Source organism: Phalaenopsis equestris, unplaced genomic scaffold (genome assembly GCF_001263595.1).
Source record: "Phalaenopsis equestris unplaced genomic scaffold, ASM126359v1 Scaffold000436, whole genome shotgun sequence".
NCBI lineage: Eukaryota > Viridiplantae > Streptophyta > Magnoliopsida > Asparagales > Orchidaceae > Phalaenopsis > Phalaenopsis equestris.
In genome coordinates, this window is record NW_018164877.1 from 179148 (window position 1) to 196881 (window position 17734).

The 17734-nt window shown below is 36.1% G+C and overlaps 1 protein-coding gene across 2 annotated transcripts in view; it reads left to right on the forward strand.

Annotated features, from left to right (window-relative positions):
• Positions 1–5019: 5019 nt before the first annotated feature.
• LOC110027700 (RAB6A-GEF complex partner protein 1-like) overlaps positions 5020–17734 on the forward strand; it is a 55958-nt gene continuing 43243 nt past the window's right edge. For both annotated transcript variants that reach the window (XM_020729219.1, XM_020729220.1), the window contains exons 1-2: positions 5020–5317; positions 5431–5538. In XM_020729219.1, the coding sequence (XP_020584878.1) occupies positions 5141–5317; positions 5431–5538 (285 nt within the window). In that variant the 5' untranslated portion in view covers positions 5020–5140. The remainder of the gene's footprint in view (positions 5318–5430; positions 5539–17734) is intronic.

Below are 17734 nucleotides of genomic sequence, written 5' to 3' on the forward strand. Positions count from 1 at the left end.
ATCGATTAGATTTTCGAGCCTCCATTATTGTCATTTTTGGCTCATGAGCCAGATCAATCCGCCTTGGCCTACTCGGCCAGCCCACTAGAAAAAAAATATATTTATTTTTTATTTATTGTTTTTTGTTTTTGTGAAAAAGGGTATTCAACTCCTGTCACTCTATTGAAGCAAAAACAGACATTACCAATTGAGCTGACAATGTATTATGCATGTAAAACTAAAAATTTAGGTATTATATAAGTAAATACATAAGAATTTATTTTGATCCCAATCCAAACTGAGGACGGATTGAAATCGAATCGAAATAAATTTGATCATTTAATTTGGCTAAAGCTCTGCTTGAATGGTTAAATCCGAGCTAAAATTCAATCCAATTTTCGAAATATTCACAGTCTTCAAGCTAATTTCATACCCCTCTACCTGCAAGTAAATTCATATATATATATATATTCATATTTGTCATGATTAATAAAATTTCCCAACTATTTATCGGTTTAAAAAAAATATTTATTAGGTTAATATTAATCTTCACTTCTACATAAGCATAAAAAAATATGATTCAATATCAAAAACCTCTAACATGTTCAAAAACTTCACATGATTATTTTAATTGATCCAACATCATCGTTTAATCAAACTTTAACAGAATAAGTGAGGAATATAGGTGATGTTAAAGCTTTACGTAGCTTCTCTAAGAAGGGAAAAGATGATGATGGTGTCAGCACAATATAGAGAAGTTAATGCCATTTCACTCCTCCATTTCTTTGTTCTCCTTTCCGCTAGCACTATTGCAACCAATAAAACATTAAAGCCCTCAAAGCCACTGAAAAGTTAAAATAGTTGATGCATCATACACTCCTCCCACTTTTCTCAATTGTTGCATGCCTTTGGAATACATTGTCAACCTCTGTCAATTACTCCTATCTATCCTTGCTCAGTTGGTCTTATGCCCTATCCAATTTGAGGTTTAACAATAGAACAAGAAAGGGTGGAGCAAGGCAGTCATGCCTGTTCAGCTTTGAAAAATGTTTTTTTTTTCTATAAATTGTTACATTATGTGTTCGTTTGGGGCAAATTTTTTTTTTCCTGTGTGGTTTGAAAATGCAGGCAAAACTATATAAATAATGTGGCGTAGTGGCTTATGCCAATAGTTTGTTGAAAAAATAGGTCACGAGTTCGACCCTACGGCCTGCGGTTTCTTCACAATTTTAACCCTCTACTCTGTGGCTTTCTCGGGTTGCTTCTGCCCATGACTCCCTCGAGTTCCTTATGCTATAGTTGCTCTCTCGATTCCTCACCTCTCTCGTGCCTCTTTGGTGCCCACCTCATGACTCTCTCAAGCCTCTCTCACGCCTCTTTTGGCTTGCTTTGTATGCATCTCTATCGCTCATTTTGCGATGTGGTTATCCCATGTCTATTTGATGCTTTGTCATTAGTGTTTAGGGTTAGAATATTGTGGATTTTGAGTTGATGGCTTTCTCGTTTATCTCATCTGATTTTGTGATTGGGTATGATAGATTTTGTGATTTGGGATGGTTGATTTTGTGATTTGGGATGGTGGATTTTATGGTTTTGAGATGAATTTGTTTATTCTTCTCCTATACCAATTTTCTAAGTGAAATTTTGAAAAATGGAAGAAATGGGTTGCTTGATTTGTTGATGACACTGTTTTGGTTACTTTGAAAGTTAGATGAATGAGAATCTTGATTTATTGAATGCAATATTTCAGTTTTCATGTATGTTTGCTTGTTCGTTTATATTTTTATGTTATGCTTTATTTGAATGAAAATTTGAAACATGGATGAAATGGCGTGCTTGATTTGTTAATAACACTGTTTCATTGATGAATGGGGGTGCCTGGTTTGCTGATTGCAATTTTTCAGTTCATTTATGCTTGCCATAAATGTTTGTGAGGGGCTTTCATCATATCGTTTGGGAGCCCATGTTTTGATGCTTGAGTTGAAATATGCTGGTTGATTTCTTACCGTCACTGTCACTGTTCCAGCTGCCATGAAAATTTGAAGAATGAGGGTGCTTGATTAGTTTATTACATTATTTTATTTGTCATATATGTTAAACAACTAGTTTACATTTTCATACTACGCTTTCTTTGAGGGAAAAATTGAAAAATGGATGAAATGCATACCGTGTTTGATATGTTGATGACATCGTTTTGGTTGCCATGAAATTTTGATGCATGTGGGTGCATGATTTGTTGATTGTAACGTTTAGATGCATTTACACTTGGCGCGACAATTTGAGATTCCAAGTTTTGATGAATGAGGGTACTTGACACTATGTGTAATTGTCAATGGTTAAGACAATTATTAAGCGTTATATTGAGTTGTGGTGATTGTATTTTATGGCAAATATTTTAGTTGTTTAGTTCTTTTCATGCTAGTAACACAATGGTTAAAATAAAATAGAATCAATTAATCTACTATGTGGGATAAATATGCTAAACTAATATTTTGTGGTCTCTAACGAATGTTGAATTGGGAAATATACCCATAACCTATTTTAACAATGAGGGTTGTTAAAATATTTTTAAAACGTTGAAGGAAAGTACAAGTAGTAAATACGATAAGATGCAATTGAAAAATAAATGAGATCAATTTAAAAATGCTCGAAAGTTTTGATCTCATTTTTTTCACGCTAACCCGAGCTTGTTGATCAGGTTGCCTCTTCATAATCCCTAGGAGATTTTACAGGACCCGCAATATATGTTATATTTTAAGGTAATTCTATTTATTCATTTTCTTCAGCTTTCAAATGAACACAATAAATTTAATTAACTGCTAAATTCTTTAGAATAGTATTGGGACGATCGATGAAACACACGTGGATGCATGTTTTCTTAACAATGAAAATATCACACATTCATCGAACGATTTGAATTACCAACACAAAATGTTATGGTTGTATGTGACTTTAATGTATGTTTTTGTTCAATGATAGATGGTTGGGAAGACAATGCACACGACAATTACGTATTCAAATTTGTTACAAGAACTCAGAAATACAAACTTTCTCGCTCACCATAACTTTTGCTTGAGTCTCCACTAAACAAAATAGTGTTTTTGGTGCAATACTAATTATTATTTTTATGTCAGATAAATATTATTTGATTGATGTTAGATATCCCATACAAATATTATTTCTAAAACCATTTTTGGATACAAAATACCACATTCCTAATTTTAAAAGAACCAACAATGTCGTCTGGAGCAGTAAGTAATTGTTTAATAAGAGACACTCATCCTTACGCGATGTCATTGAAAAAACTTTTGGGGTCTGAAAGAAAAAATGGATCACACTACAGAATATGCCGACATATCTATTTTATAAACAAATGCAGATTGTGGTGGTTACAATGAATCTCCACGACTATATTCAACGACATCCTTCGTGCAATGATATTGACTTCAACGTTGCCGATGAAGATTATTCACATGTTTTTATTGAAGCATATAAATATCACATAGAGCAATCTTTATCATCGGTTTCGCACCCAGGATGTGGAAGGTGCTGGGAAGATGATAGAGTCGAGAGAGCAGACTACAGATGTTATCTTTGTTAATTGAATGTATTGATAGTTTTTTTTTTGCTGTTGTTTTATTTACAACGTGCTATGTAAACTTTTATTGTTTATTGTATTTATATTTTATCTAGTGATCAATATTTTGAATCTCAGATTTATTTCTTGCTCTTTTACATGTATTTTTCTTGATGGGGCACCGTGGACATAAGATGTAATATAAATTTTTATTGCATTTTTTTTTTTTGGAGGTCTATGATAAAACCTTTGACCTCAAGGTTTCTTTTGAATGGCTTGTATGTCATTGTTGGTTATTGTCACATGTGAAATCCTAATGAAAACAACCAAACATGTGAAATCCCAATGAAGACAACCAAATTCTACAACTTTTTCCGTGTTATGGTCTTTGAGGTTCTTCTAGATGACATTTTTTTGGTGATATACATTGTGAAACATACGAACTCGGTATTATGCGATTTAAAGACAACCAAGAATTATTATTTTTATAAGCACTGCTGTCTTCTTTTAGTGACATATTCTTTGATTTATACTATGTTCTTTGAGACATCACATTTCAATAAAACACACATTAACTACTTCTAATATTTTTTTTTCACTAATGTTGCCTTAAGGATTCATGTATTATTTTTTAAACATTAAAAAAAAGGATAAGCTCTAGGACTTCCAACATCTCCATAACATTGTATTATTACTGTGGTTTACAATGTTCTCGGTTTTGCTACAACCATATAACTATGGGGGAATTTTACAAGTGTCCAAAGAGAATACCTTGCGACTTCCACAAGTGGGTAGATGGGTTGGAGGAATCCATCGTTGACAATAATCAAACGTGAAGAGTTTCATTGGAGGACAGATTATGTCACGACATTAATAAGATGCATTTTAAAAATAATAATATTATATTATTATTTGTTTTTTTAATAGTTTTTTTAATATTTTAATTGTCATGTTGCTCACTGTTTAGTGAAGTGTTTGCTTTTATTTTGTAATGTTTGAACTTGATATTTACTTTTAAGTATGAAATATACTACCATGCTTTATTATGTTATAAACAACACTATATTGCATGGGCAAAAATGACATTCGTTCATAAATAACTGGAGCTCAGCTTCTACTAAACTGTAAAAAACAAACAAACAATCAACTTCTGCACAACAGTTTCCTAATACGGCCGTTGCACAATAAATTTTTAATAACTAGTAGTTGCCCCAAAGAAATCCCCAAACAAATCCTATATATATAAATACAAAAGCTTAGATGTTAGAGATGTAAAAATATAAAAAAATTAATGGAATGTATTTAAATGCCCTTTTAAGTTCACTATAATCCATAAATAAATATAAAAAATATATTTAAGCCATTTTCCTATTGATAAATAAATACAATTGACAGAACAGTCTAATTAAATTTAAATATAATTTCCTTGCATATAAAGTAACATATTTTCCTACCACTAAATTTAATGGCAAACATATTACTCTTCTGAGTGACTATTGCCGGCACAAATTGCTCGTGAAGGTCTGCTTCGCAAGGACGTCCGAGTTGCCTCACATTGTGCAGAGCCAGCATCGGCGAGCCAAGATGTACATGGCCTATGGATGGCCGCAGGTCATCCCGGTCAACACCGGCGTACGGTCCTCCGCCTCTAACTCCGACGCCGGCGGTATCTTCGCCGATAGAATCATATATCTAAAGATCATCAATCGGCTTCTACTTGTTGTTACGCCCACTCATCTTCAGTTATGGAGCTGCTCACAGGTTAATCTAATATTAGTTTTATTTACAACCCTAATCCCTTGTGATTTCTTCTTCATCTTCTTTGATCGAGATGTATTCTTAACTGTTTTTCTCTAATGAATCGATTGAAACAGCACAAGGTGAGGATTGGGAAGTACGTGAGAGATGCCGATTCGCTTAAGCAGGAAGGGGAAAATTTGCAGGCCATCTGGAGCCCCGATACTAAAACCATCGCTGTACTTGTAAGTGTGAGAATGAAAGAGAGACATTGTCACTGCTTTCCTGTACCCCGTTGTCTTCTCTTTTGTTTGGATTTTATGTTGGCTTCTACGAGATTGAAATCTACTGCAATTATTAAAGTCCCTAAACAAAGGGTGAAGATGAATGATCAAGTAGTTATTCTTTACTGTCAGCCCCTTTTTGAGGATTAAATCTGCAGAACGAGAGTGTTGAATTCTTAAGTTTGGCTAATTTTTATCTTTTGCTTGACTATATTTCTTGGCATGATGAACTTTTAAACATAGAATTTCACTGATATGGGCATTAGAAGTATTCCTTAGCTATTTGTCCACAACTAACTGAAAAGCAAGGATCAACCATATTCCAATCTATCAACTACCGGGATGGTAACGATTAAGTTTAAAACTTTGCAGATTTAACAGTGATACCTCCATGTTTCTAAACATGTTCTATCTAGGCACTTCATTGTAAGCACTAATAAGAAAAGCAAGGAACCTAGCTGTTTATTGAATTAACTCACGGATTTTGATAAAGAACTCTTGATGCCATTCTCTTTTGGGTGTGGAAAATTGCATGCCCTCAAGCTTTCACTCTCAGTGGTTACAAATATTCCAACTTTTAAACATAGAATTTCATTGATATGGACATTAGAAGTATTCTTTGGCTATTTGTCGTTAACTAACTAAAAAGTAAGGATCAACCGTATTCCAATCTATCAACTGCCGGGAAGGTAATGACTATGTTTAATACTTCGCAAATTTAACTTAGATACCTCCATGCTTTTAAACATGTTCTATTTATGCTCTTCATTGTAAGCACTAATAAGAAAAGCAATGAACCTAACTGTTCATTGAGTTAACTGAAGGCTTTTGATAAAGAACTCTAGTGTCATTCTCTTTTGGGCGTGGAAAATTGCATGCTCCCAAGCTTTCATTCTCAGTGGTTACAAATATTCCAATCTATTGGTGTGATGACCTTTTAAACATAGAATTTCATTGATATGGACATTAGAAGTATTCTTCAACTATTTGTCCTTAACTAACTGAAAAGCAAGGATCAACCATATTCCAATCTATCAACTGCGGGAAGGCAACAACTAAGTTTAATACTTTGTAAATTTAACTTAGATACCTCTATGCTTCTAAACATGTTCTATTTAGGCACTTCATTGTAAGCACTAATAGGAGAAACAAGGAACCTAACTGTTTATTGAGCAAACTTGAGGATTTTCATAAGGAACAATAGATGCCATTCTCTTTTTGGCGTGAAAAATTGCAGGTCCCCAAGCGTTCAGTCTCAGTGGTTACAATTATGTTTAATGTACTATGCAAATCAATATGAATATTGATGAATGTACAAATTTTCAAACAAAAGTCGTCTCGGCCAGGGCTGGCTTTAAATATGAGTTTACATAGGGTTGGAAATGAAGCGATCTAAATGAAAATAAACCATTAGAAGAAAACTCCTTTTTAGAAGATGCATCTATCACTTGGGTCTTTTTTTAATGCAATGAAATTTTATTATCAGTAGCTACAAAATGTGACACGAGCAAGCAATCATAAATAATTGTTAACATAAAAATAAGAAACAAAATACATTCGATTAAAATAGCTTTAAAATTAAGCAGGTTGAATCCATCCAAGAGGAGAGAGGCAAGGCATATTTAAACACTAGCTAATTCAAAATGCCAATGCCATCAAATAATTGTTTTATCTAGTTCAAAATCCTGTAGATATGGGAAAATAAAATGCATTTTTTTTAGATTTGTGCCTCAACAAGAAAACATAAGTTGAAAATTTTTTCCTTTAATGCAGGTAAGTTTTTGGTGCAATTTTGAGTTTGATCAAACCTTGAGTATCAATGACCTCCACATCAAAATATTTATAAGTAACATTGGCGAGTAAAATTTTAATATCATAAATGAAAAAAAAGAGTAGTATTAACTGAAGAACCTCAATGGGCTGACATACTAATTTCCTAGATAAGGCTCATCCAATATCATCAAGAACAACAACCATATTTAATGAAATTAGAGATGGAGGAGCATAGGGATACTAACATCCAACCAACTAGTAGAAGCAAGGGAAGGCACTAACTCGAAAGAGAAAGTAAGAAAAGTATCACGAGCATCTAAACATCTCAAAGAGCCCAAGATTGAGGAAGCATCTCTCAAGAAATTGGGAGGCTTCAATTGATTTATAGTATTAACCACTCAAACATCTTCTGTATCCATGCCATGATTAAAATAACAATCTCATACTATAGGGACACTTGAGCAAGATTTTTCAAATCTTGATTGGCCTTAAAGAAAAAAGCATAATTAGGACCATATATTTTAAAAGATTAACAATATAGGCCAACTCTCAAATTATTCTTTTTGAAAATAATCACACAAATAAGTGTCCATCCATATATCTTGGCTAATGCGGAAGGAACTTTTATCTTAACAAAAACACATATAAAAAATGAATTGGAGAGTTTGGTGGTCATTGTATCCACTTGCATTGGTTTTCCAAGAATTGATCTAAACCAGTATAATATAGATTATTCGATATAGCATATATGAACATTGGGAAAACAATCTAAATCAACATAATAGGTGGCTCCTCATAAGTATAAAGAATTAAAAATCACTTAGTGTACACATATGCAAACATCAACATGGTGACAGTCAAAAAGTGTAATAGAGAAATCAACTATCAGATAATTATTGACCGGAAAGTATGAATAATCTTCAAGCTCGGGTGGCCAAAGGCAAATTTACCAAACAAAGTGATGGGAAAACAAATCGCTAGATCATAAATCTTAGCTTCAATAAAAATAAGACCAGGTTTATCATTATGCGTAGTGGGAGGCTCATTTCTAATAGAGATCATGCCATTTGAAAGAACAAAATGAAATTCACAGGTGGCTTTATCTTGAAATAATTATTCCCCCTAATAGCATCCATAAAAAAAAAAGATGGAGTAGTTGTTTGAGGTGTGTTGACCTCATTTTTAGTGAGGTTTAGTTTTCTTCTTAGGGTTTAGGGTCTAGCCTTACGACGCTGCACACGAATGGTACGTCCGGAACGTCAATTTTAGCTAGGACGGACACCCATTTTGCTAGGGCGCTGCACACGAATAAATTGCACGAAATTTGACTATTTTTAAATTAAAAAAAAAGAAAAAAATTCTTACTTTTAATACCTAAATCCCTAATCCCGCGCTCATGCACCTAATCCTTCTCCATTTGGCCCGATCCTTTTCTCTCACGCGAGCGAGCTGCACGCGAGCCCTAGCCCGTCCGCCTCTTTCTTCCGCTTTTGTCCCAGCCGAAGCCCCTCTTCTTCATGCAACTTCGACTCGAGGTCCCCTCTTCATACGTCTGTCGCTCTGCCTAAAGCTTCTTCCCCGTGCCGCTCCCTGCAGCCTCTGCCGCTACTCCCTCTGCACTCTGTCGCTACTTGCCGTTGCGACCTCGTCTCCACTCCCGACCGTCGCCTTCAAGCTTCGGCTCACCTCCCAGGTAAGTGACAGTAAATCTGTTCTCCTCTAGCTATATAAACCCATCTGGGGGGGGGGGTCTTTAGGGTTGGCCGAAATTCTGTAGAAGGGAAGGTTTGTCGGCCGTTATTCCTGAAGGAATAATGATTTTTGTAAGATATGAAGATAGTTTTGATGTAAATATGATTTTTGAAAATAACATTTTAATTTAAGATGAGACTAAACGAATCTCACATATTAAATAGTTTAGACGGTTGAGTGCGATACAACAAGTAAGACACTATCCCAAATGACAAGCATACCACTTAACAGTAGACTCAACCACCTAAACTTTAAAGTTTGTGACATCCGTTTGGTCTGCAAAAACTTTTATGTATGACCGACAAATTCCTTTACCTAATATAAGGATTATATAATATTTATTTTATCTGGGTTTCAAATTCCCTATAGAGTCAATATCCTATAGTTAATTATATCTTAAATGACCAGAATCACTTAAGAAGACTCTCGATTAAGATCAGTGGTGATTAAGATCAGTGGAGATCAGTGGTTTTGTCTTCCAGATTTTAAAATTTAGGTTTCCAAGATTAGACACGGGCAAATCAAATGGAAGTGGCTTAAACAATAACAGTTATTTTAAGGAATTTAAAGGAATGAAGAATAGAGAATATCACAGATCCTAGGGAAACCTTGGTGATTTCCCAACTATCCTATTATTTGGCTTTATGTCTTTGAAATAATGTTATTTAATGTTTAATAATGTTATTTATGTCTTTGAAATAATGTTATTTAATGTTTAATCATGCAATTTATTTTAGAATTTAGGACTTACTTTCGCACGATATCCAATCGTGCAAATAACCTAAAAAGATATGAGGATTTACACCTTTTCGTGCGGTAATCTCAAAATCCTAAAAGTGTTAGAACTTATAATTGCACAACAGGGTTGTGCAAAAACCTAAATATAATATGTGAGGATTCACGTTGCGCTAAACAAACTATCTCGAAATCCTATGGGTTATTTAAAATAAGAAAAATATTTAGTTGACGTAAACTTGTTTTGATGTTGCAGATCCATCTCAAAGTTGCTCTTTTGTGTGTCCTCGTCGTGCTGCCCATGGTGTTCGCTCTAAGCTCCCTGTCGTAGCACCTTCGGATTCGATGTTAATTTTAAGGGTACATGCAATTGTTTAGTCAACGATCTGCGGCGGGGTACCTCCTATAAAACCAACTACTGGCCTCCTACTATAATGTATAGTGTGTAAAAGAAACAGTAGTAGATATAAATATAGTGACAAAATTTAAGAAATGAGCTAACATGCATTGTATCAACAAAAAAAAAATATCATCTGGAAAAACTCGAGGAAGAGCGACAAATGGCCCATGATGAAAAAAAACTCCAGAAAATCGACAAATGACTCACGACGGAAATCTCGAAGCAAAAACATTAAATGACAACTCAATGAAAGTCATCGAAAACATGAGAAGATCCTAGAAAAAGACCACGAGTGCTTTACCAAAAGTTTCAATAAAATCTCACGAAAAATCTGAAGAATGAAAACTGCAAGCACTCGGGTTGAGGCTAGACTCAGATACTATATATTTGTACTCAAGGGACGTCGAAGACTACTATCGGTCACCCGAATGTATAGAGCCCGCCACTCAACTAGAAGGGTGTCCTACTAAACCTAACTTAGGAGGGTACTCCTTAGCCCAATGGTGGTAATCAATAAGTGGACAATGAAGTTATAATATATTTAAAATTTATATTTTAGCATGCACGTGAATTTCAGACATACAGAAGAAAGTTGTATCAATTTTGTGCTGAAAATATTTTTATAAATATTGTATCTGTTCTTATCAAGTCTGTTCTTATCGGTTTTAAAAAAGTATAGTTGTCCACGATCGATCACGCCGTCGGGCGTAGGACAATCTAAGAGAGTACGGGTGGGGCTAGTCTTGTGTCGGTGAATGATGCTATCATCCCGCGGTTCACCAGATCCTTGGATTGAGTCCTGATGTTGTAAGATAAAATATCATTCTGCTCTACCACATGCGTGCCTTTGTCATCACCGCCCTATGCCCCAAAACAAAACCGACATACTTGCGATTTTGCTTGATGGTTCATATATAGCAAAAATCTATATATGCGCACTTATGCATCAGACATTAACATCAAAAACCTAAACCAAGAAGCAAGAAAAGTAAAACAAAAATCAAGTAATGAAAAAGAAGACCAACCCTCTTCCAAAACAAATTTAGAAAAGAAAAGCCAAAAGCGACAAGAGGGTTAGCCTAAAACATCCGACTGGCTGGATTTTCTCGAATGAGTAAAAGAGGTGAAATGCACTTCTCACACTAGGCATGAAACATCTCCAAAAGGTATATTTTATAAATCTCCAAACTGCTTCCAAATTTTCACAAATATCACAAATATTTCTTTTCTCTTCTTTCTTTCTTTTTTTTTTATTGCAACTAATCAAGCTTGCAGGATTGGACTCCAAACAATTCCAAACGTCTAACAAATCATTCCTTGAAAAGAATATTTTGAATTCTTTTAAACATTTTAAACATTAAGAAATGACATTAAGAAATGACAATTTTTATTTTACCAACTTCAAAATATTCAATCTCACATTAAATTAAAAAAAAGTTCCCATGCCACATGAACCCCACACCTTCCAAAGGATTGCACATAAGCTCTCATGACCAGGGCAGCAAGGAGAACCACCAAAAATAAGCTCACGGGTTAAGGCACCAATGAGGGACCAAGAACATAGAGAGGGAATTAACCATCAAGCTCACGGGCAAAGGTACCAAGAAGGGCAAGTCGAGCCCAAATTAAAATTATGATTGAACCACAGGTAGACATAACAGGAAAGGCTCAACGCATCCCCACAATAGCACATTCAACCAAATATTCATCACCCAGGCAACAGGAAATATTCGAACAGAAAAGAAGGGTACTACAAGGAATGCTCATAGCCAAGAACATCCAGAGAAGCCACCAACTCCTATTCAGGTAGGGGTAGCAGCCAAAATGACAAACCGAGCCCAATATAAGGGAAATCACAATTAGGTGCTCTCGGGTAGGTGCACCTAGAGAAACCACCAACTCAAACCAACAGTTACCAACTCACGGGTAAGGGCAGCCAAAGAAGGAAAGCCACCAACCAACAACACAAAAGGAACCGCAATAGGGAAGCTCACGGGTAGGAGCAAGCAACATAGAATCAAAGAAATAAGGCATGGAGGCTTACGACTAGGGACAACCAAGGGAAACCAATAACTATTTAAGATATAAATTTCCAACCCAACAAAAAAAAAAAAAACTCACAACCGAAAAGGCTCAAGGCTAGGAAAAGCAACATAGAGCCCCAAAGCAAGCCCAAAAAGCTTCAAAATCACACTTTTTCATCTGCAGGTGTTTCAAACAGAGGAAGAAACCAGGAACAAAAGTAAACCTTCCTAAAATAAATCTTAAAAGCTCTCAAAAGACAACATTCCTTTCAACATATGATTCGAAAAAAGGGGCAGCAACTGTGAGGAGCAACAACAGGACTTAAAGCAAGTACAAAAGGTCCTAGAAACCAAATTTCAGCTGTTCATGCATTTCGAACGTAGAAGAACTCAAAGAAACAACAAAACAAAGCCCCAAACATCAAATCCCAAGCCGAGACATACATTTTATTAAAACAGGGCTCTATCATTATTAAAATCGAGTTATTTTTCAAATTAAAACGGGGCTACATTCAGGCCCAAAACCAAACCATATACTGTGCTGGAAACAATACCTAACCAAACCAAAACAAAACCAAGCCCTAAACATTTTTAACATAAGGCCAACCCGAAAGTAAGGTCCAACCCAATAGGTGACCAAAACTCAACCATCACAAGGCAAAATCGAGCCCAACCCAGGAGCAAAACTAAGCTATTTCAAAGCAAAACTGAGCCCAACACGGACAAAATCGAGCCCAGCACAGAGAGCAAACCGAGCTCATCACAGGGGAAAACCGAGTCCAGCACAAAGTAAATTCCTTAAGGCTTTAAAACACAAAGTTTGCATCTATCCGAACAGAGGTAACAATAATAAAGAGTTCAAAAGTCAAGTCTCAAATCAATATTTCATTCCACATGTGATTCGAAACAGGGTAATTAAAATAATTCCTTATCATAAAAATTTCTTCCAACATGCATTTCAAACAAGGGCAGCAATAGTTATTCCATCTAGTATGTATTTTAAATAGGTAAATGACAACATAAGAAATTCGAAAAATTAAATTTTCACCCAACATGCAATTTGAACAAAGAAGATAGCCACAGGGAGCCAAAACTAAGCCCCAAATTGAGAATAAATCTGAGCTTTTCTCTCTCTTTTTTTTTCTCAAATAATTTTTTTTGTTGTGCGAGCCTCCCTAACATCCTTCACATTTTCCAGAAAAATGTATTTTTAATTTATGCGTCTAGCTCATATGTTCCAGCTCCCCAATTCCATAACCATTCTCATTCCTAACATTAAACTCAGTAAGTGCTTAAAGTGACCGAAATTTCCCAATTCCAGGTGCATTAGAGAATGCATTCAGGGCAATTCCAAGTGACACAAATTAGAAAGATATTCAAGGGCCATTTCAAGTGACAGATTAGAAAGATTACTTTAGAAAACATATTCAGGGACAACTTCAAATGACGCGGATTAGAAAGATTATTCATATCGCCAGGCAAGAAATCATCAGAGCAAAATCTCCTAAACACATTTTTATAAATTATGAATCCATTAAATCCAAGGCATGAGAATAGGGTAAAACAAATATCTCCTTTGAATGCTTGTAAAAAGGAGGAAGAAGATTACCTCTTGATGTAGATTCAATAGTAAACTCAAGAACCAACCTAAGAAAATAAAAATCAGCAAAAACCTCCCTTAAGATCCTTGATGCAAAAGAGATCCCGAAAGCCTCGAGAAATACAACAGCAAATGTTCACGATCAAAGATGCCCCTAATCATTTTTCTTCTCCTCTCAAAATTTTCAACACCCTTGGTAGTCAAACACACCAAGCAAGAATATGGAACCGACAAGCAAAAGCACCGAGCAGTCATAAGGGATGCCGAGCAACCCAGGAGGAATGCGGAGCAACTGAACAGGAAATTTACACAAGACAAGATTTTGGTTGCACCTCCACCCTTCTTTTCAATTTTCGGCCAACTTTAAAAACCTCCCCAATGTGGGGTTTTATAGGCAAAAGAGAGAGGAGCAGCCACCTACCAACTTAATGGTGGCCGAATATGATGTTGGGAGAGGAGGAGAAGCATTTAGGGAGAAAGAGAAGTAGGCCTCGGGAAGATGAAGGGTCGAGCAGGTGGAGTTTCGCCGTTGGAGAGCCACTCGGTCGAGCGGCCCGCGAAGAGGTGGAAGAGTCGAACGATGGGGAGCTCGCGATCGAACTAGGAGACGCGCGAGCTAGGATTCTGCTCGGGTGCGGCTGATCGCGGGAGAGGAGAAGGCGATCGTGGGGCAGGATCAAGCGAGGAGAAGAGGGATCAGGGTCGGTTAGGCTCGTGCGCAACAGAGGAGTGTACTTGGGCTGCGAGTCTGCGTGCGTGAGTGGGATTAAGTAGAGTCTTTTATTATTATTATTATTATTATTATAATGTTAATATTTAAAAATCTCGATTTGTGCATTTTCTCTTGTGCATGAAATTATAACAAATTAGATGTCTTTTCTAGGTAATTTCAACGTTCTGGATGCACTGGCGCGGTCTGTTTCGTCATCCGATGTCATTTTGACGGATTCATCGATTTACGTGCGATTTGCTCTTGTGCAAAATTATAGCAATATGAGTGTCCTCCCTAGCTAAAAACGTTGTTCCGGAGGGGCCAGAGTAGTCCATTTCGCCATCAGAGGTCGTTCGGAGAAGTTCACATTTTCACCCTGTTTAAGCTCAAGTTTAAGCTCAATTCTAGTCCTAAGCTCAATTCTAGTCCGACTCTGCGCAACTTAGTGGATTTTGTGTGTGTGTGCGTTGATAAAGTTTTAAAGAGGTTTCCCTAGGGCTTGAGATCCTATTGGGAACTTCTCTTTGATTTCTCACATGTTGGTCTTTAACCACCCGGGTCACATGTTGGTCTTTAACCACCCGACCAAAAGATGATGGTTTGAGACCACCCAGGCGAGGTGCCACAAAAGAATCAGGAAGTGGTTCGAATTTCTAGAAAGGGTAGGTCCCAGGTCTAGTCCTTTAAGATAGTCGATAGGAAAGTCCTATAACTAGATCCTAGGCTCTATGAAGAGGAAGGAAAGACCTCACAAAAATGAGGTTAACAAGGTGTTGCCAAATTTTTTTAGTTGGTGTTTGCTGGAATCCTGTAGCTTGTTCCTTGTGCTTTCTTCTAGATCAACCAAGTGAGGTTTGGGGTTGTTGCATCTTTCTATCTGTTCATTCTATTCTGTCGAAGTCTCATTGCAATATTCTTATTGTTTATTTTCTTTCTTACTAGAGTTGCTGCTTCTGATATGGCATTTATCTCTTGAAGTTTAATTACTTAGAAAGTCATGATATCAGGAAACAAGCAGCTATATTAAAAAAATATCGTTCCCTTTGTTTTCTTGGTCAGAATGCTTTAAAATTCAGTAAATAACAATGCTTTAAGTGTTACACATGTAATTGCCTCTTTTAGATACAGTGAGCAGTTGTTTTAAAGGCATGAATTGGGTGGCGCGTAAGTGGATACTGGCTATAATTTGTATAGAGTTTGGAGGCAATTGTTTTATTTTATTTACCCTGTGCATGTTCTCTGATTTCATGGTGGCATTAGTGCTTTTGCTTTCAATCATTCTATTATTTTTGTTTTTCATAATAGAGACTGGTTTATATTGTGAGAGGTGTCCTTTTTGGCCCGTTGTCCTTATGAATTTGGAGATACCGTTTCTGTTTCATAGAGTGGTTCATGGAATCATTTGTGAAGCTGAGCTTTCATTATTTCTGTAAAGCTTGTTTGTTGCACCTGACAGTAGTTTCATTTTTTTTGTCTCCGTGTGAATGTCTTTCTCATAGTCAGTTTTAATGGGTTGCGGTTCCTAATGTTGGCATATTGTGGCTTGTTGTTTTACTGGAAATGAATATATATGGTACATGACATGTTTTGTCTGCTACCTTGTAAGCTGTAGTATGCTTTTTTAGGAAGATTTACATACATGCCACCTAAATCTTTTGTATTGCATTAAAGCTATTAAGCCCCATGGGCGTAACCACATAAGAATTAGGTGGTTGGTGTGTAAATTTTTCCAATTTATTTCCATACTGTCACCGTATATTTTGACTGGAATTGATGCTTTTGGCACTATGTTTTGATGTCACGATTAGTCCCTTTGATATTTCTTTAATTGGAGATGCACATGGTGTTGCCCACTTTGAGAATTCCTATGCGGCAATCCATGGGAATTGGGATGCTAGGGTGGCATAAATGTTAAAAAAAAAAAAATTGGAGTTTGGAAGTTAGATATGTCGATACATAGGAATTGGGTTGTGTGCATGCAAGCCTTCTTGAAGCTTTTCACAAGCTTACCTTAATATATTGTGGCAATATTTGGAGCATTGAACGAGACATTATACATAGCCATTGCGGTTTGGTGCCTTTTAAAATACAATTTTGGGCAGTTTTGGGCGGTGGTCTGGAGGTTTTAAATGCTATTTTTGTGGGCTATATGGCTGCAGTTTTTTGGGTCTTTTTGTAGCATATATGGGTGTCGGCACTATTTTTGGTGTGGGGTTTGCCCGTAAGAAGCTATCGGTCATCGGAATTGAAATCTCGTTGCCCGCTTCGGAAGGACGTTTTTTTTTTTAAATTTTAGTTTTGAAAAAGATGAAGTCAAACTGATTCCATAATTTTCATAGTTTAAATGAAAGAGCGCTTTACCTCAAATCCTGTATCTATCCCGAAGGATGAACACAAGAATTGAAGGTGAGACTCGATCAAATAAACTAAAGAAAGTTATGACATCCGTTCGGTCTGCGAAACTAATGTATTGGCCGACAAGTTCCCCTATTTAATATAAGAAATTAAATAGGGTTTATATTATGCTAGGTTCGGGAAAAGCTTCCTATAAGGGGCAAGCCCTTATAGTTAATTACATCTTAGGTAACTGAAGCTACCTAAGAATACTCTCGATAAAAATCAAGAAAAATTACCTTTAAGGAATTCAAATGGTAAGGACATTTCAAAGATATCGGACTAAGAAATGTGAAAGGGATTGGTTCAAATTTGGAACATTTTATTTTGGAGTTCAAAGGAGGAAACACTAGAGGATGTCACGGATCCGAAGAAGAACTTCGGTGACTTCCCAAGCTATCCTATTATTTGGCTTCAATTTAGGAGAAATCATTTAGATTTTTTATCCTGCAATTTTTTATTTATTAGGATTTACATTTGTGTGAAACAATCAACACAAATAACCTTGAAGATGTGAGGATTTAAATCGTAACAAACGACTACCTCGGAGTCCTAAGACGAGGTAGGGCTTAAATTGTACAATAGGATTATACAAATGCCTAAAAGATGTGTTTGATGATTTATGTTGCACTAGACAAACAACCTCGAATTCCTATGGCTTTGTTGTTTAAAGCTAAGGAAGGATGTGTTGTTGTAGATACTCTCGCTGTTGAAGACGGTCGGGCTGCCCACCATGTAAGCTCCAAGCTCCTCGTTGTAGCAGAGTT